Genomic DNA, 20,842 nt, shown 5'->3' with positions numbered 1-20,842 from the left:
TTAATTCCACCCAGGTGTAAATTACCAGAAAGTGCTGTTGAGAAGGTAAATTTTGAAATGGGTTGGGAAGCAAGAATAAAGAGTTCTCCAGGTAGACTCTCAAAATTTATATCCCCACTTTTGGAGCTTTTTATCAATATAAGAGAATGTGAAATCCACTATCATTCCCAATTACCTTTTAACTGCCTCTAGGAATAAAATGCTGCTCTGATTTAATAGATGTTGTTACTCAAAAACTAGTAGAGCTGCTGATGAGGAAGTTGTTAGTATCTGGTAGGCCTTGTTGGGGTCACCCTGGTAATACATCACATTCTATTGTCATTATTTTTTTTTATCAGTCTGAGTAAACGTTTACATGGCATCAGCAAAATGTTTTCCATACAAGACGTGGCTCAGTATCATAAGCAAAACCTGGAAATACATTTCTAATACTCTAAATATCCCAGTAATTTATAATAGTCATTTAATTTTGATCAAATGACCTACAAGAACGAGTTAAAATATGCTTGATTACTAGCAATTAAAAGTGAAGTAATTTGCTCAGAAATACCAATTAAACTACCCTATTCTTTAGGAAAACATTCTCTTATGCTTGCTGAGTTTTGATTCTCTTTTTTTTTTCCTTTTTTTTTCTTTTTTTTTATTTAGTGTCTCAGATTCATTCTTAAGGAACTGAGAACTTAATCTTCCAAAATGTCAAGTAAGTTTCAATTTTTATATTTATCTATGTTAATAAGAGACTAATGCCCTAGCAAATGGGAATTCCAAAATACTCTCATTTTTTTCTTCAAAACAGGACCATTGGTAGTTTTGTTGCATAGTATTATATCTCAGTTGTTTACAAGAAGTTATTTATTTTCTTTCAAACAGAAAGACCATCTTATGCCCCACCTCCCACCCCAGCTCCTGCAACAGTAAGTTTTAATTTTCTTGTTAATGTAATAGCCAAGTCTGGCCTTGATACAAAAACCCAGATGTCTTCCAGTGACAGTCACTCAATCATCACAGCCAAAGGATGAAAAAGTCAGCTAAAAAAACAGCACTTCCTACTAAATAAAAGAACTCTTTGCATTTTATCTTGAACCAACCCCAACATTTTAAAAACATACTGTGAAATTCCAACCTCCTATGCTCTGTTTGGTTTTTGGTTTTTTTTTTTCTCAATGGGAAATACAAGCTTAGCATTTCTTTCTTATTAATCTTCACTATTAAGAGTCTTTAAGTTGATATTGAGTGAATGCTCATTCTGGCATTATTTTTTAAACCTAACCTTCAACTGGTTACATTTTTCACTTTTCTAGTCTGGGGCTGGGGATGTAGCTCAGTGGCAGAGTGTTTGCCTAGCATGTGCAAGGCCCTTGGTTTGATCTCCAGCAACACACAAATTTTTTTTTTTATTATTCTTAAAAAATTTCTTGTCTAGAGATAAAATTTTCATATTAAATCAAACAATAAAGCTTCTAGCCTATAACTTCATTGTAAATCTTTATTTTCAAGCTGTTCAAGTAATGCTTTCATTATCTGTGGGTCAGATCTTGCTACTGAGTTTTATATTGGTTTGTGAATTGATCTGTTTCAAAGTGCCTAAGTAGAGTTGTGAACTAGTTTTTTCACCCAGTAAGCTCTGGCCCAGCTTGATCAGCATGTAAAATAATAGTCCCACAATACAGATATAACAGTAACTTCTTCAAGCCTTGCTGAAATGGCTTCCTTATTGTTTTTTTTGTTTGTTTGTTTGTTTGTTTAAACAAAACAATGTTAACATAATCATACTCTACAAAATCAGTTTTTTTGTTTTGTTTCGTTTTTTTGTTGTTTGTTTTGTTCTGTTTGGTTTTTGGTTTTTTTTTTCCAAGACAGGGTCTCAGCATGTAGCCCAGGCTGGCCTCAAACTCAGGTTCCTCCTGCCTCAGCCTCCCAAGTGCTGGGATTATAGGCGTGCATGACTGCACCTGGCTCAAAATTAGTTCTTTAATAGCTGATAGCTCTTCTATAACCCTTACCACCTAAATTTCAGGTCTAATTTTTACTACTACTAATTTCCTTGTGTAATTTTTTCTCCACTAGATAACTAGTCTATTTACTAACTCTCATTTTAGTTACATTTATCAACAATTTGTTTTTCCTTAGTGAGATGCTTTTAAAAAGATACTGTATCTTATGTTCTCAGTTCAATTCATATAATACACAGTCTCTACAGTTGATTCCAGTCCTGTGCTTGGTTGCTTGGGTTTTTTTGGTTTTGGTTTTTTTTCCTTTCTTTCTTAAAGAACATTTCTTACCACCATCTCCATGGCATTATACTCTTGGCTATATAGGTGGAGTTGAACAATTGAGAGTCTGACCTCAAAAATCTAACCATGTATTTCAGTCTTGGAAATGGAATAAGTCTAATGTTTTAGTTTCAATTTTTATTTAACTTCCCTTATTTTTCTTACATGTGGCATCATAAGTGATTCTCGTTGTATATGCAACCTTTGAAGGTATCATTTTGATATAAATACTCCCTTCAACAGTTAAATTTCTTGAGGACAAACTTGATATTTTTGAGATTAAAATATTTCAAAAACCAGTAACCCTTTCTGACTTTTTGTACATGAAAAGGGATTTTTTTCCCTTTCTTTAATCATATTTCTGTATCATTATAATTTCACATTGACATAAAATATAGAAGTCTTAAGAATTAGAACATCCAACAGAATGGATACTAAATGATTTATCTCTTTTTTTTTTAATTCCATTACTTTTACCACCACCATCACCACCACCTCTGCCACTACCACTCAGATGTCCCACTCCATGTAATATACATTTCTTTTGTACCTTTGATACTTCATCTGTGTTTTGCCTACTTAGATATGCTTAATTTGCGTCTTCTCTAACTGTATAGGCTAGAAATTGATCAGTTTTTTTCTTTCCTCCTAAAAGATATTATGTAAACTGTCTACTTGAATGTCTTTGGGCACTAAGGATATGTACAGTAGCATGTTTTAGAAAATTGTGTTTATTTTGTAACAGCTAAGCTAGTTGGGATGTGTCATTGTATTTTACATTATACAATTCAGAACTGGTATTATTAATTGCATGTGAAAATGAAATTACTGTCACTTGTTATGATGAGTTTCATTAGGTAAGGTGTGCCCTACTTTTGGTCTCTCTTTGCTGCATTCTTTCTATGCATATGCCTTGATCTTCATGCACATTGGATGTCATTGTATTAAGCACAAGGCCACTGTTTACACACAAGCCCATTTGTGATTACATCAACACATAATTCACAAAAAAAAACAAGAATTCTGTTGCTTCAGTGAGTAGTTGTGTTTTGAAAGGGTGAGAACTTTCAGGAAATTAGTTGAAAAAAGAAAGTTCAAGCCAGTGGAGTGGCTCAAGTGGCAAGAGCGCCTGCCTAGCAAGCGTGAGGCCCTGAGTTCAAACCCAATACCGCCAAAAAAAAAAAGTTCAAGTCTGTCAACTAGAAAAGTAGTTCCCATTAAGATTAAATGCAGAAATTGGTCATGATTGACCTATGGAAGATGGATTAAAGAAGAGATGGAAGAGAAAGCCTTTAAAAGAATGACTGGGCTGAAAAGATGAATAGTACCCCAGAATGAAATCCATGCATCTCTTACAAGTCTTTGTTTTGAATTCATGTATGTGACATCCATTGAATCCAACATACATTCTTTTCTATTAACAACTCATGGCTTCCTGATTTGAGTCTCTTCTCATGTTTCATATTATATAAAATTATTTAAAACTGTCTTTGAAAAACAGATCCATTTCTTGTTTTTATTTGTTTTTAGTAGATGAATACACTGGTAGCATCCACATAACTGTCAAATAAATTGTGTTTTGTTTTGCATGTAGTGTTTTCAGACTTCCAGCTTATCACATTTCAAGCTTAGACATCACATATTGCTAAGTTGTTATACTGTTGACCATGAAGTAATCCTGAATGTTTGAAACATTTCAGCATATTGCTTTCCTCAAAAAAGAAACCACACACATTCATATTCACAAATACCCCTGGCCCCAGCAAAAAAGAAAGGAGAAAAAAAAAAAAAACACTTGCAGACTGGTTTGTCATTGAAAGAATTTCCTCAATGAAAGAAAAAAGAACAATTACAACACATCATTGCTTGTTTAAATTCAGGTTGCTTTTGCATGCCATATGCAGATCATTTTTCATTTCTGTGTTTTCCTCGTTTGAGCTCATTTCTCATTCGTGTTTTTGTCTCATTTGTTTCCATCAGCAAATGCCCAGCACACCAGGGTTTGTGGGATACAATCCATACAGTCATCTCGCCTACAACAACTACAGGCTGGGAGGGAACCCGGGCACCAACAGCCGGGTCACGGTAGGAGAATCAACTATTACAGCCTCCAGCAAACAACTGGAACTGACCAGAAATGCCTCCAGAGTTAGGTCCTTTCGAATCATAAGCACAGCCATTTAAAAAAAAAGAAAGAAAGAAAAAATTAACCTGGCTTTTCAACTATCTTAAACATTTGTTGTACAATCTTATACTGAAGAAAAAAGCAGTGCGATCTGGATATGTATATGGAAGAAAAGAAAAATCCATTTGGTTTGGTGGTTGGTAGGGATAAAGCCTTGGGCACTTGATGTTTATAATATATATAACAAGCTGAGAAATTCTTATGTTTAAAGTACCTTTTTTGACATGAAGAATATCTTTCACTTTTCTAAGGTGATTGGCATTAGTCTCAAGGACTCCATTTCTTAATTGATGCTGGGCTTTCAGACCTGGAAAGCTTTTGCTGACCTGGCAGTCCAAATTGCTATACATAATTATTTGTCTTTTGGATTTAATAGTTGACCTTCTAACAGACTCATTTCTATGATTTGAAAAAAGAAAAAAACTTTAATTAATGTCACCTCAAAGAATTGCAGAATAAAAGTTAAATTAATTCAAAGTATCAGACTAGACAATTACAACTAGAGGTTGATTTCCAATCTACAGTATCAGTATGACTTTCAAAACTTAGGATGTGTCATTTAAGTAATTAACCGAAGATAATCAAAACTGGATGATAGTCTTCAGAGTTGTCTATTCTGTAATTATCTTAAACTTCATTCAAGGAAGTTCAGATAACCAAAATAAATCCAAAAGTCAAATACCTCCATACACTAGAATGTGGTATTGGTGAGAATATATACAACCCCAAATGGCTATAAACTTTTTCATACCTGGTTTTTTCATTTGCTGTATTCATAGATAATAAATCCATGCATTCAATTAATGTAACTTCAGAAAACCCTCTCACCCCATAGTCAAGCTACAGCTGAAATCTCGTGTAACTATCAAATTGTGTGTCTATCTTGGTAAGCATATTGCTTACCTTACAGGTTTTGTTTGTCTAAATTTTCATTGTTTCTGCATAATATGTACTTCATAAGCATATCAAGTTTTATGTGCCATGCATATTTCATGGTATTTGGGAAGAATTCTGACAAAGTGTGTTTATGTATGCCTTTTACAATGCATACAGTTTTTGTGTGCATCAGTACCTGTTTTTCCCTGGCCTACGTGTGTTGTTCTACAAGTGTAATGTGTGGCGAGGTTATCAAATGATAAAGAACATTTTAATTTAAACAATAAGCATAATCAATTTTGGATCATTCATGTTAATACAGAAATTCCTGGGCAGTAAATAAGAAAGTTATTATACTAAATAACTTATACAGTCAGCTCTTGATTATCTGTTAATAGAATAGGAGTAGTAACCATGATATTAGAATAATTTGCATTTTGATCTTAATCTGGACACAGTTGTAGGCTTTTCTGTTGAAAAGAAAAGTGCAATCCCTGTTTCTGGGCCTGGGTCATTCGTCTGTTTCTCCCCTTTTCTTCCTAGCATTTGGAGTGGCACCAGCTTCAGGAGACTTGCTGGGCATGGGAAATTTGGTGTTTTGGTTCTTTGTGGTTGTTTTCTTTGTATTACTGTCCTTTTAACACCAGATCCAAGTGTAATCAAACTGCTGTATGAAGGGCCTAGAAAATGTGGAGGTTTTACACTCTTCTATCTCTTATTTAGTTGCATTAGGACTCAGCAGCTCTGATTTTGATATTGTAAGTGTTTTGTTTTGTTTTTTTAAAGACAGCCCTTACCCCAATTATGCACTGTTTGCTGGGGGAGGGTACCCCTATTTGATGTTTGCAAATTCCTTTAGTCAGTGATTTGATGAACCTATTTTGTGAACCCCTAAGAAGGAACTTCCTGTAGGCCACACAGAACATTGGGTTTCCCTAAGAACTCATGGAGTTTCTGAAGAGTAAAACACTTAAGTAGCAAGTTGAGGCCTCTTGGAGTGCTTTGGGTTGCTTTGACTACAGTTTACTCCTGGTCAGTTCTTCTTTCAGGTTCACATTTTCTTAAATACAAACAGATTGAGACAAAATATTATAAACCTCCTGCTCCCTACTTTCGTAGAAATTCTATCCCCAGAAGAAAACCCTTAAATACAACCTTACCAGAGAAACAACTAAAAATTGGGAAATAACAACAACAAAAAACACTTAAGTAGCCAATATAAGTCTTACAAAATCATGGATTTTATTCAAAGGTCTCCTAGGATGTAACTTTTAGTGTAAGAGTTCTTTTAACGAGCATAATTACTTGTTTTCCCCCCAAAGTCAGTGCAAATTGGAAGCAGAAAATTGGAGATGGGTTTCCTAATAACAACAAGAAAGAATAATATCAGAAAAGGAAATGGAGCACTCCCAGGCCATTTAGTCAAAGAACCAAATGCAGTTTTTCCTCACCTCAAAGGATGACACCACAGCAAAGCAGTAGTTGTTTCTAACTGATCCTTGAGGATAAAGGGTAAAAGTATGTTCAGTGCAAACTTCTTTTTTAAGGGTAGTTTAAGATATTGTGGAAAGATATTAGTAACTTGAGATGTTAAATAAATTGGAGATGTGTAATGTTACAGTTCTTTAGGATCTCAAAAAAACAACTGGAATTTAGCTTTTATTTTTATGGAATTTGGGGGGGGTTGGTGTTTTTGTTTTGTATTTGTAAATTGACTGGTCAGTGTAATGGTAAAAGAACCTCAAAATGTAAATGGAAGAATGAAGAAGAAATGAGCAAATCCACTAGCGTTATAAAATGTGATTCTTTGGAAAAGATCAAAGAACGAATATTACGACTATGTTTTTAAAGTGTTTTAATTCATTCTCAAAGCTTAAAACTATAGACATTAGAATTCTTTATAGTTTTTTTTTTTTAAGTTAACAGTAGTCTACCATGTTCAGTTATGGGCACAATTTCATTTTTATTTGTAACCCCACTTCATGTTCTAAAGATTTGTGTGGGATACAGATCGAAAATGGTTTCTAAAACTTCATGTGTACAGAAGCAAACTTTGTTTCTTCCTTTGAATTCATGACATGAGATTAACCTTATAGGACTTTCCCTTCTCCTTAAAAAAATTCCTGCAAACTTTAGTACCCATCTCCCCATACTGGTTCTTACCACAGTTTCCTTCCCTCATGGCTCACCTCACTCCATTGCTGACTGCTGGCTAAAACCAGGTGTGGGCATCGACATGAAGTGTGGTAAGAATGCTTGGAAGAGAAAAAGAAAGAGGAAATACTACCTCTGCTGGAATAAGTTCTAACAGACTTACTTATAGAAAGAGAAGAAGAATTATATATGTAAGGGAAGGAGGGAAAGTCAAGTATTTCTTGATCACAGTTGAAAAGGGTATAAATACTCCCTGAGCACTTGAATGAAAAAGGAGGTTATGATAGGATCCCATCCCAAATGAAGACATGTCCCTGGGGTCACAGCAGCAATAGAAGATGAGAATAACAAAATCTTACTAAGATTTGCCAGTCTGCATCTTTTATTAGAATAAAGCCAGCACTTCTTTCTCCCAGTCTGGTGGGGAGAGTCAGTATCAGGAGTTTTCCAGGAATTTAGAAAGTGTGATTGCACCATGATTTTTCTTTCTTTCTTTTTTCTTAAAATTTTTGGCCATAATAGGGTTTGAACTCAGGGCCTCACACTTGCTAGGCAGATGCTCCACCACTTAAGCCACTCCTCCAGCCCCTTTTTGTGTTGGGTATTTTTGTGACAGGGTCCTGTGTTTTTTGCCTAGGCTGGCCTCCAACCATGATCCTCCTGATCTCTGCCTCCTGAGTAGTTAGAGGCAGAGATACAGGCACAAGCCCCCAGTACCCAGCTGGACCATGATTTTTCTTATTCTGGATCTTTAATCAAATATAGTCATGTAAAGAGAAGACAAAAAGTTCAAAAACAGGTGCTCTTGGAGGGGCAACTTTATATGGGGCATCTACCAGAAGTTGCCATGTCTCCTGCTAGATCTCAGCCCATTTAAGAAACCAATCACTCAACCATCTTGTTCCTTCCTTTTTAATTTTTTTCTGTCACCCACTTCGTTATCTTTTTGAAAAATGTTTTCAGTGTCTCCTCCCCCTCTTTCCATTTTCCTTTTCCTATATGTCCCATCTTCCTTATCCTCGTATCTTTTCCATAAAAACAAATTGTTTTTTTGGCAGTACTGGAACTTTAACTCAGTGCCTTCACCTTGAACCACTCCACCACCCCTATTTTTGTGAAGGGTTTTTCAAGATAGGGTCTTGCAAACTATTTGCCTGGGCTGGCTTCAAATCTCAGGTCTTATGTCTGCCTCCTGAGTAGCTAGGATTACAGGCTGAGCCACCAGCACCCAGCAAAACCCAAAAATTTTAATGGAATGGAACTTCTTGATATAAGACCTCAAAAATAACATAATCAGGCCTGTGCCTGCTAGCTTTGTTCCTGGGAGATGTATTTGCTCCTATACTGTGATTAGGAGCAAGGACAAAGAAAAAGAAAGTTGTTCACACTTCCTGATCCCCTCAGAAAAACCACTAGGGCTGGGGACGAAGCTCAGTGTAGAGTGCTTGCTTAGTGGGCCCTGGGTTTGATCTCCAGCACTGCAAATATATGAAGAAAACCATTTCATAACAGACATAGACCCTTAAGAGAAATAAAATTTCTAGTGCTAGAAGTAAGAATTTTTTTCTTTTACTTTTTTTCTTTTTTTCTTTTTGCCTTTAGTTATGTCCAGTTTTCTTATTGGTTGTTTTTGAACCTGGGAGGTAGCTTTGTGTTGTTGTTTATGTGGGGATGCACTCCTGACCTGGTTCCAGTAGATACAAGGTTCCCTATAGACAGAATGAGTGTGGTAAGTGTGGAACATTCATATTCTGCCGCAGATAATCAAGTGTTGACTGTATGCGTAATGGTTGAGCAAAATGAAGGGGTGCCGGGTAATGTCCTAAGTGTGAGATGTTTGATATATAACCACATATATTCAATGTATGGATTATTACGTAATACTTTATTTGTTCTTGCAGCCAGGTTGTCAAAGCAATGGCCTTAAACTGCTAAGTAAAACATTAAAAATTACATGCTTAAAGTCATTTCCTTTTGATATGAACATTTCTGAATTTGCAGTGATAACTGTTTTCCGTGGAGAAAATATAAGAATCTTGTATCCATGGACGAGTAGAAGAAAGGCGCATTAGAATTTTTTAAGGAACTTTCTTTTCAGGTTACTGGTGAACTCCTTGCAACTAAATAATGAATGTATTTAACTCTTTCGTAGGCATCCTCTGGTATTACGATTCCAAAACCCCCAAAGCCACCAGATAAGCCGCTGATGCCCTACATGAGGTACAGCAGAAAGGTAGGCAACCGGGAACGGGTAGAGATTGAGGACCGCCACCTGTGCCTCTTGGCCTTACATACAGTTTCAGACTGGCTTAGCACCTTTTCTCTTCCTATTCAGGGGGAGGATAATAAACTTGGAATTTTTAAAAATGTTCATTCTGACTTTAATTCTCCAAAACTAAGATCTACCAAGAGGAGCATGATTAATTAAACTGTTAATATCCTTAAAACAAAAGTTAATATCCTTAAAATAGAATGTTCTGTAGCCATGAAAGTAATGTCTTTTGGAAAATATTGACTGACATGAGAAAAAAATGCTAAGTAGAAAAAGGAATATAAGAATATATGTATTGTATCTTACTTTTATAAAAATAATAGATCTGAGAGTTTAGCTGAGAGCACTTGTGTAGCCTGTGAGAAGGCTTGGGGTTGATGCCTAGCACCACAAAAGAAATAACTAAATTAGATAATAAGTAAAATAAGAATAATAGTAACCACATGTAATCTTGAGTGAAGAAAAGCCTAAAAAACAAAGTCATTGCTAAACAACAAGCTTATGCTAATTTTTATTTTATTTATACATGTTTAAGCTTTCCAAATCTTGGGGGATTGAACATATGTAACCCTTAAAATTAAGAATGTAATCAATATTTTCATTAAATGAAAGAGCATTTTAAGCACTATTCTGAAATTTCACATTTTTTGGTCATAATTATTATATATGTATTTGACAGTATGAAACATTATATTATACAAATTAACCACTTCCCACCTACACTCATGTGACAAAAATTATTTCAGAGACACAGACTATTATTGAGTTAATTTATCTTTTTTTTTTTTTTTTTTTAACATGGAACACTTCACAGATTTGTGTATCATTCTTGTGCAGAAACCATGTTAATCTTCTCTGGATCCTTCCAATTTTAGTATATGTGCTGCCAAAGCGAGCACAGGTTAGTTCATCTTAAGTGTCTACAGTGATTAGAGATGTTCTTGGCCTTTCAGATTGAAGTTTTCGTGAGTGAAGTGACAGGATTCTGAGATCTGCATTAAAGTAATCCAGTTAGGAGAGAGGAGATAAGCCAGCTGTTAATTCTTTTTTTTTTCAGTTGTGCCGGGGGTACATTGCGAGCTGTTAATAATTGTTGAAGCAGACCGATAAGTTCACAAAAGTTTAATAATGTCCTCCTTGCTTTTGTTTATGTTTAAAAGTTCCATATTAAAGAGTATTTTAAAATGTATACCTAGGGATCAGTATTGAAATTTCATGTTTTCTTTTTAAGGTCTGGGACCAAGTAAAGGCTTCCAACCCTGACCTAAAGTTGTGGGAGATTGGCAAGATTATTGGTGGCATGTGGCGAGATCTCACTGATGAAGAGAAACAAGAATATTTAAACGAATACGAAGCAGAAAAGGTAGGGGACTGTAGTGGGACAGATACGATGTAAAGTGCATCAAACTTGGCTCATTATTTGTAAAAGAAAGAAAGACTTGATCAGAAAGCTGAGGCAGCACAGAGGCTCTGGCTGCCTGGGTCCAGCTACTTCATTTCTCTAGGCCTCAGACTCTTTATCCATAAAAGAGACAACTATAATGACACCTAGCTTAATATCATGTCCTGTGATGTGCAAATGAAATAATACAGGTATATACTGTAACCTGCAAAATGTTAATTATAAAACTAGCAAACCTTTGAATTCCAGATAGAGTACAATGAATCTATGAAGGCCTATCATAATTCCCCCGCATACCTTGCTTACATCAATGCAAAAAGTCGTGCTGAAGCTGCATTAGAAGAAGAAAGTCGACAGAGACAGTCTCGCATGGAGAAAGGAGAACCTTACATGAGCATTCAGCCTGCTGAAGATCCAGACGGTAAGGGAGAGACATGGGATTTTGTTCATCCTTTCTCTAAGTACAAATAGGAGACATCTCTTCAGTGTAAGTTACTTCTTATTTTAAATGGAAGACCATTATTTAACTGCCATTTTAATATCTCAGTTATTTTGAGTAAGATTTTTTTATGTGAATTTTCAAGAAGAAAAATCTGTAGTGCAGAAAATAGTAAAAACTACATTTATGTTTATCAAAATCTTTGTACTCAGTACGCATGATTTTTGAATCATAATTATGAGCCTTTTTTTCCTTTTTTTTGTGGTACTGGGACTTGAAATCAGGGCCTTCACCTTGAGCCACTCTACCAGTCCAGTTTTTTGTGGTAGGATTTATCAAGATAGGGTCTTACAAAGTATTTGCCTGGGCTGGCTTCAAACTGCGATCCTCCTGATCTCTGCCTCCTCAGTATCTAGGATTATAGGCGTGAGCCATCGGCACCCAGCTCCCTGAACCACTTTTAAAAAGCTAAAGGCATGGTGGCTTACACCAGTAAAGCAGAGATCAGAATTACAGTTCCAGGGCAGCCTGGGCAAAAAAGTTCAAGAGACCCATCTCAACCATAAATGCTGGACATGGTGGTACATGACTCTCATCCCAACTATGAGAGAAATGTAAATGGGTAGATCATTGTCCAGACCAGTTTTGGCATAAACACAAGACCCTATCTGAAAAATAACTAAGGCAAAAAGGGGTGGGGCATGGCTTAAATTGTAGAGCCCCTGACTAGCAAGTGCACAGCCCTGTGTTCAAACCCCAGTACTGTCAAAAAAAGCTAAATGCCTTCTAGTTACGTCTAGTTTTCTCATTGCCCTCCTAAATTTGCTGAATTAAAGGCTCTTAGGGGAGAAAGTTAATACATGAGTAAAAGCAATATGAAATTTCCTTTCTACTTTATTCAGAAATCTAACAAGTATTTGTAACTACCACTCGTGAAGGCACACCCATGAAATGTTACCCATTCATACAAATGGCCAGGTTTCCTAACTGGGCTTCCACGAATGGTGTGTTCAGTATACAGATTGCTCTTCTGATCTTCTGCAGCCAGGCAGGGTCTAAAGCTGCAAGGGGCCCTAGAGGGAACCACCTCTGCTTAAAAGCATACCATCAATGTATATAGCATGCTATATGAAAATTAGTAGTTTCTCTGTGTGCTGCTACAGTGTGGGAAGAATTGGAAGTTGTAGCTACGACCTACAAAAATGTTAAGAAAATAAGGAAGATACCATTTTTAAATTAGCTGTAATAGAAAGAAAGTGCTTAAGAGATTTAAAGAAGATACAAGTGAGGAAGGAAACAGTCATATCACCTATATGAATTAAACTTGAGGGAAAAACAAGAATGCACTGGGATGTTGACAAATGTTCTTGTAAATACAGACAGCAAAATGTAATAGTATAGAAAATAGAATGTGGAATAGAAATAACACTGAGTGTTAAGCAGAATTGGCAGTGCTAAAGATACTAACATAGACTTTTAACTATTCAGATGTGGTGATTGATGCAAGAAAAACATCCAGAAATAAAAAACAGAAAAGACCAAGTCTGCAAATAATTGACAGGATGAAAGTCCTTACAAGAGAAACAAAGGCTAGCAACATAGAAACTGTAAGCAGAAAATAAAGTTTTCCTTAAGCAAAAGACAAAAACATGAACATGAGAAGAACTGAAGAGATTTACTCAGAAATAGTCTCTAACATCTACCTATTGTGTTTTTGGTGGTGGGATGTGGGGGCTGGCGAGGTACTGGGGTTTGAACTCAGGGCCTCACACTTGCTAGGCAGGTACTCTACCACATAAGTCACTCCACCAACCCTTTTTTAGTTTTTTGGGTTTTTTTTGTTTGTTTGGGTTTTTGTTTGTTTGTTTGTTTGTTTTTGAGGTAGTGTCTCACGAACTATTCTCCCGGGCTGGCTTCAAACCAAAGTCCTCCTGATCTCTGCCTCCTGAGTAGCTAGGATTATAGGCGTGAGCCACCGGCGCCCGGAGATAAGAGAGGCTCTTAAATAAGCTAGTAAGGTGGAACATAATAATTAAGATGCCAGCATAAGAAAAACTTTAGACCTTGAGCTTTATCATCCAAGAGTATTTGGAGGTGGAGAGGGGAGCCACCTACATGAGGGCAGAAGCTGCTGCTTTTCCATAGCCAAGGACTGTCAAAGCCATGAGACATACACCATGATCCACACAAAACAGTGAAGACTTTTTAAAATGAAACCTTAGTGATCATACTGTAGAGAGCACAATGCAGGCCTCTGTAGCAGGGTTTCCTAGCGTGGTCCCCCTACCTCCATGAGACACTAAGATGATTGGGAAGTTCAGAGACAAACTGTTTTAATGTGGGTTGTAGGGGAAGTCTCTCCTTTTAAAAAAAAAAAAAAAAAAGAGTTAACAAAAAGGAAATACTAACATAGGTTGGAACTAGGTATATGAAAAAGTGTGAAGGTGGTAGAACAAAAGATTAGATGTGTAATTATTTAAAATAAGCATACAAGTCAGATGCATACTATATATATCTGAACTTGAATAACACCATTATACATTGACAACAGATATGTATGTGTGTAAATAACAAAAACTTAAATTAGTTTTGGAATTAAGTTTATTTTTTCTATAAAATTACTTCAGGCCTTCATGGGGTGGTTTTGTTTTGCGGGGGCTAATGGGACTGGAGTTTGAACTCAGGGCTTTGCACTTGCAAAGCAAGTGCTCTACTGCTTAAGCCACACCTCCAATCCATTTTGCTCTGGTTTTTTTGGAGATGGGGTCTTATGAACTATTTGTCCAAGATGGCCTCAAAGCATGATCCTCAAGTAGCTAGAATTACAGGCATGAACCACTAGCACCTGGCCAGGCCTTCATGTTTTTTTAATCTAATAAATGCTGTCTGAGAAACTGAGTATTGCTACAGAGGATGTTTTCTCTGCTGTGATAAGTAAATTTTACAAATGGACTTTTTCATTAATTGTAAATACAGTGACAGAGATACTGCCCAGTTTATATGTTCATCCGTTACTAATCGCCTTATATCACTACTAAGAGAGTAGTAATACATTCAGCAAAATTTCAGTTACTGCCCTCACAGGCAGTCTTCACATAGATTCCAAGGCCAAAAGAGGCATGATTATATCTCATTTGTTTCAGACAAACCTCAGGCACACATCATTACTTAACAACTTAGCCAGTGAGCACATTCTGTTCTCTGTGAGGTCATTACCATGAGTCTGCTCAGAGCTTCCCTGATGCTGGACAGACCCACCTTGTTGGGCCAGTGATGGCCAACCTTTCTTGCTAATTAAATGTTAATACTGTTACACTCGCCTGTTTGTGGTTGCTAGCAACTATTTTCCAGAACATCTCATTCATTCCAGATTATGATGATGGCTTTTCAATGAAGCATACAGCCACTGCCCGTTTCCAGAGAAACCACCGCCTCATCAGTGAAATCCTAAGTGAGAGTGTGGTGCCAGACGTTCGGTCAGTTGTCACAACAGCTAGAATGCAAGTCCTCAAGCGACAGGTCCAGTCCTTAATGGTTCATCAGGTAAGGTTACAAAACATTCATTATAATAAAATGGGCCTATAACACAAATCCCAGATGACATGGTTCTTAATTCTTATACCATGAAGAAATATACTTGTGAAATAGCTCAGGCTCACTGTTCCTGATTTGGAAAAGAGGTTTAGGGGAGTAGACCATTCCAAAGGTTTAATAAGTTTGTCATTAAAAATTAACTGAAGCCGGGTGCTGGTGGCTCATGCCTGTAATCCTAGCTACTCAGGAGGCAGAGATTAAGAGGATCGAGGTTCAAAGCTAGCCTGGGCAAATACTTCCACAAGACGATATCTCAAAAAAACCCTTCACAAAAAAGGGCTGGTGGAGTGGCTTAAGGTGTAGGCCCTGAGTTCAAGCCCTAGAACTGCAAAAAAAAAAAAAAAATTAACTAAAACTTGTAATGGAAAGTGTATCTGTTAAGTACATGTGAACTTAAGGATTTTGAGGCACCTCATTAGCCTTTACTGCTTAGGCCTGCAAACAGTATTCTTTAACATTGACTTACCAATCATAGTCATTCTCTATGCAGCATCTTATAATTTTAAAACTCACAACTAAACTTGTATAATGATTTAAATGAAAATGCAAAATATTATTTGCCATAGTATTTGAAAATGTCAGTCATTAAAAAATGAGTTATATTTTCTGTTTGACACCTGCTTCAGAGAAAATAATGTAATTCCAAAACCTGATCATATGTCTTACAGCGAAAACTAGAAGCTGAACTTCTTCAAATAGAGGAACGACACCAGGAAAAGAAGAGGAAATTCCTGGAAAGCACAGATTCTTTTAACAATGAACTTAAAAGGGTATTCATTCAATGTGTTGACTGTTCTTTTATCGCTGTGCCTGTTAGGTTCTTTCCTCCTTGTTTTTTCCAAAATAGTGTTATTGAGTGTTGTTCACTTTAAAACAGGGCTAACTTCACAATATAACCTGTACCATTCCATTTATAAAATTATTCCCATTTTCTGAAAAAACATATTTTAAATATTTTATAATGTACATATAGCACTAGGCCTACAAATGTTAGAACCCTCCATTGAAACTCCTACTCAATCATGAATTTTAACTCATTAGCATTTATTCATTAATTGTCTTCATTAGATGTACTTCACAGTTCATACTTTGTATTAAAACAAGTTAATGTCAGCCAGGTGCTGCTGACTCTATCTTGAAAAAACCCATCACAAAAAAGGGCTGTCAGAGAGCTCTGTAAGAGTTGTGTTATATGGCTGCTAGTGTAACTTCTTGGGCCTATGGGCAGTTTCAGAGAAGATCTACAGCCTTTTTTTTTCTCTCTCTCTCTCTCATACATGTATTTGTTCATAGACAGAGAAACCCACTTTTGAAACAATTTATCCAGTCAAAGATTTTAAGAAAAGAACATTACTAAGAGTTTTATTTTTTCTGACTACTAGTTGTGCGGTCTAAAGGTAGAAGTGGATATGGAGAAAATTGCAGCTGAAATTGCACAGGCTGAGGAACAGGCCCGCAAAAGGCAAGAGGAGAGAGAGAAGGAGGCAGCAGAGCAAGCCGAGCGCAGTCAGGGCAGCATTGCTCCTGAAGAAGACCAAGCATCGAACAAAGCTGAGGAGAAGAAAGACGATGAGAGCGTTCCAATGGAAACAGGTAACCCCCACCAGAGGCACCCCAGGAGGTTCCTTTACGGCTCCCTAACTTTGATTTTTGTTTCTGTTCCTTTTTTTTTTTTTTTTTTTTTTGCAGTCCAGTCTTATTTTTTTACATCCATTATGCCAATTCATAGGGTATAGGTTCTAGCAGCTCAGGCTCTTCCCGTTGGTTCTCACAAAGTGTGCTTCTCTGGGTGGAGCAGTCTGGCGCTTCAACTGAATCCAGGTTCCTTTCTCTTTGGCTTCCTTCTTTTTCTGATCATTTTCCTTCACGTGTTTCAGGAAGCTCTCTCAGCTCTTAGAGTGCTTAATATGCTCAACGCGCACATGAATTCTCTTGGCAAGAATCTTGTCCTTAACTCACTTGTTCACAACAGTGTCATCGGCATGCTGAGTAACTTTGTAGACTCTTCCAGTTTTTCCATGGTAGCACTTATGGAGCATTCCTTTTCAAACAGTACCCATTCCCTTGATGTCTACAATATCACCCTTCTTGTAGATTCACACGTATGTGGCCAAAGGAACAACTCCATGTTTCCTAAAAGGCCTAGAAAACATACTGGGTTCCTCTCCTCTTTTCCTTTGTGTTCATCATTTTGGCAAATTACTGGAAGATGGCCATTCCGACCAAAAGGCTGATTTTATTTCTAAATGCTTTTCAGAGATCACTCTTCTTACCTCGAGTCATTCTCTGTGTGACCTACCCAACTCTTTCCCAATCTTAATCTCTAGATTCACTGAAATCATTGGTGTTGCTGCAAGACACCAATGACACATTGTCATTAGTCTTGCTGTCTGAGTTCTTCTTTATGCCAAGATGGATGTGTGTCTTCTGACTTAAGAATGTAAAATAGATCAGTATGGTGGTGGAGAATACTGGCTCTTGAGTCAGATAGATCCAGGTCTAGTTCTGCTTCCCCAGTTGTGAGCACAAGGACTTTGGACAAGTTATTTAATCTCATTTCTTCATTTGAAAGCATTTCAATACCTGCTTCCATGAGATTTTTTTTTTTTTTTTGCAGTACTGGGGTTTGAACTCAAGGCCTACACCTTGAACCACTCCACCACTTCTCCACCAGCCCTTCTTTGTGATGGGTTTTTTCAAAATAAGGTCTCATGAACTATTTGCACAGGCTGACTTCGAACCGAGAGCCTCCTAATCTCTGCCTCCTCAGTAGCTACGATTACAGGCATGGGCCACGGGCACCTGGTTTATGAGCGCATTCTTGTACTAGATTTAGTATGGTATTAACATGAAATATTTTAACTAATATTACTAATATTATTCACATGAGATATGATAATTGTTCTTAACATGATTGTCTTTGGTGTTCTAAGACAACATTTGGCAAAATAAAGCCTATGAGACAAATCCTGCACACAAACCCCTTTTTTTGTAATGTTCTATTGGAATACAGCCACTCCTGTTTGTTTTCATACTGTGTATGAATGCTTTGAGGTAATAGCAGTATCGTTGAGTAGTTGCAACTACTTTAGGCCCATAAAACCTAAAGATTGCTGTCCCCATCCTAGAAACTCATTTCTAGATGTACTGATTTTCCTAAATAAAAAGCATCCCTCAAGGTAAAAAGTGACATGTAAATTTCAAGATCACCTTACCTCCGACACTGTTTTAAACCTGCCTAATGCACTGTGCAAACAGGACTAAGCTAAAAGTAGTTATGGCAGCACCATCAGAGGCTCCCTGGACCAGCGTTGCAAGAAGTAGGAGGAACATAGTCAGCCTTTGTGCTCAAAGACAACTACCTGGAAAGCATTTAATGGACTATCAATATCTTTACCAGGTATTTCTGTAAGATTTAACTCAGCAGATTAACATTTCAGATAGAGTTGTTAAGTTTCATTATCAAAGCCTTTCTGTTTTTATGAACATGTTTTTATCTTAAATTTGGAGCATGTGCACATTTTTGTGGTTAAGCAAAAGCTTGAGAATCAGAGTATGGTTCTTTGCTTATTTTGCAGTTAGATCAAACACTCAGTCCTTTGCCTCTGTTTTGCCATCTGTGAATGAGGCCTATCTCACTCTTAAGGTCTTACTCAGATTCTGTTCTAGCTTGAGGGAAAAAAAAAAAAATAAAGAAAATTGAGACTTCAGGCTGAAACCTCATGCTTTTAATTTCTTATAGGAAATAGACTAGCATGACTTTTAATAAAACATCTAAAATATCAACCTTATCTTATTTTCACACCTGCTTTCCCATTTAATCCAAAGCACTGCCTGACAGCACTGTCCAATGGAAATAAAATGTAAGTCACAGGTATAATTTTTTTAAATTTTCTACTAGTGACATTTTTTTAAAGTTAGATAAAGCAAGTAAAATTTGTGTTTATTTGAGACAGGATCTCATCTCACTATGTTTCCTGGCCGGCCTTGAATTCCTGGGTACAAGCAGTCTTCAGCCTCCGCCTCCTACAGATGCACACCACCACACCCAACTTAATGATATATTTTATTCAATCTAATATATTGTAAATATTATTCCAATATGTAATCAATATTTTTTAAATTATTAAACATTTTACATTTTCTTTTCTTCATGAGTCTTTGAAATCCAGTGTGTATTTTATTTTTGTAGCACATTAGTTTGAAAGCTAGATTTTCCTCAGAAGTATTTGATCTGTATTTAGATTTCATAAACTTAGAGCTAAAAAGTGGATTTTCATACCCTAAATTGTTATAATTATATTTAGAAATTCCTCAGTCACACTGGCCCATTTCAGGTGCTTAATAACCACATATGGCCACTGGCTGCCATATTGAACAGCACAGCTCTGTGTCATCAGCATAGTTAGAATAAATGTTTGTCTTGTAACTGACAGTGACAAATGTGTGATTACAGAGGAGACCCGCCTCGAAGAAACGACGGAGAGCCAACAGAATGGCGAAGAAGGCACATCTACTCCTGAGGACAAGGAGAGTGGGCAGGAGGGGGTCGACAGCATGGCAGAGGAAGGAACCAGTGACAGTAACACTGGTTCAGAGAGCAACAGTGCAACAGTGGAGGAGCCACCAACAGATCCCATACCAGAAGATGAGAAGAAAGAATAAATGTTGCCTTGTTTTATGTGTCCTAAATACTTTTTTTAAATGAAAAAAAAAAATTTTTTTTTCTTTTTAATGGTATTATATGGTCTGTGTATTAATTTTTTTTCTTGTCCATATTATACTACTAGAGGCTTTTGGATCTTGTTGTTAGCCCTCAACTGCTGAAAGCCTCAGAATTTAGATTGAGAAAATACCCACCTCTTTTAGAGAATTATCCTTCAATGCTGCATAATCTGTTCTTACAAATGCCTTCCTACAGCTCACTTGGGTGCTCACCAAAGCCATAGCTTTAAACCTTCCCAGTCCCCATCAGCAGCTTCCTCAGTCCCCTCTTGTGTACTTGTGCAGAGGACCTTCTTGAAAACAGTCATGTGAGGATGTTTGTCCACTTCCCGTTTTGTTTCTAATCAATGTCGGGTACCAAGAGTTGTGTGAAGGGGTAGATTGTAGCCTGCAACTAACTACACGTGGCTTATACTGATCCAGAAATAGTCTCCGGTTAGCGTAGTCTCTGGTGTGCAGTAGTCATAAAGCAAGCACAGCACGTGCACATTTCCTGTGGCTTGTGTTCTCACTGACACTGGGTCTGTGCTGGTGAATTCCACCCTCACTGCACAGAAAAAATAATACTTTACCAGGTTTTCCAAAGACAGATCACAGAGCTTAAGGAATGGGATATTCTACAAATGGACTAGATAAGTTCAAAATGATTAGCCCAATCCTGAAGAAAAACAGCTGGGAATTCATCCACTTGAAGTTGTTTTACAGTAGTCAAAACATTCAAAACCTCAAGGCTCAGGATCCCACTGATCAGAGCCTATCTTTTTGATAAACTCTTAGTACTAAGTCTTGGAGACTAGAAGCTACATAGTTTGTGACACGTATGAGTCCTAAAAACTAGAATAGATTTTTACTGAATAGTAGTATATCTGATGGTAAATGTTTCTTAAAGGTCCAAATGTAATAAAGAAAATGGAAAAAAGAA

The 20,842-nt window shown here is 36.8% G+C and overlaps 1 protein-coding gene, 1 non-coding gene and 1 pseudogene across 4 annotated transcripts in view; 1 reads left to right on the top strand and 2 right to left on the bottom strand.

Moving 5' to 3' along the window:
- Nucleotides 1-20,842, top strand: part of Smarce1 (SWI/SNF related BAF chromatin remodeling complex subunit E1) — a 22,308-nt gene extending 1,466 nt beyond the window's left edge. The window contains exons 2-12 of one of the 3 annotated variants that reach the window (XM_074045683.1): nucleotides 649-700; nucleotides 871-914; nucleotides 4,254-4,358; nucleotides 9,641-9,721; nucleotides 10,992-11,123; nucleotides 11,412-11,583; nucleotides 14,972-15,144; nucleotides 15,864-15,965; nucleotides 16,578-16,788; nucleotides 19,024-19,058; nucleotides 19,152-19,352. In XM_074045683.1, coding sequence (XP_073901784.1) covers nucleotides 694-700; nucleotides 871-914; nucleotides 4,254-4,358; nucleotides 9,641-9,721; nucleotides 10,992-11,123; nucleotides 11,412-11,583; nucleotides 14,972-15,144; nucleotides 15,864-15,965; nucleotides 16,578-16,788; nucleotides 19,024-19,055 — 1,059 coding nt within the window. In that variant the 5' untranslated portion in view covers nucleotides 649-693 and the 3' untranslated portion in view covers nucleotides 19,056-19,058; nucleotides 19,152-19,352. Of the gene's footprint in view, nucleotides 1-648; nucleotides 701-870; nucleotides 915-4,253; nucleotides 4,359-9,640; nucleotides 9,722-10,991; nucleotides 11,124-11,411; nucleotides 11,584-14,971; nucleotides 15,145-15,863; nucleotides 15,966-16,577; nucleotides 16,789-19,023; nucleotides 19,059-19,151; nucleotides 19,353-19,651 lie in introns of those variants that run through there. The other 2 variants (XM_020166056.2, XM_074045682.1) reach the window with 2 other exon arrangements.
- On the bottom strand, nucleotides 10,553-10,659 carry LOC141414309 (U6 spliceosomal RNA). The gene has a single exon (XR_012439369.1). It is a non-coding gene; the product is annotated as a U6 spliceosomal RNA (small nuclear RNA).
- Nucleotides 16,842-18,189, bottom strand: LOC141413717 (large ribosomal subunit protein eL21-like; annotated as a pseudogene).

This window comes from Castor canadensis, chromosome 11, assembly GCF_047511655.1.
Source record: "Castor canadensis chromosome 11, mCasCan1.hap1v2, whole genome shotgun sequence".
In the NCBI taxonomy this organism is placed as follows: domain Eukaryota; kingdom Metazoa; phylum Chordata; class Mammalia; order Rodentia; family Castoridae; genus Castor; species Castor canadensis.
This window is presented reverse-complemented; position numbering and strand designations above follow the sequence as displayed.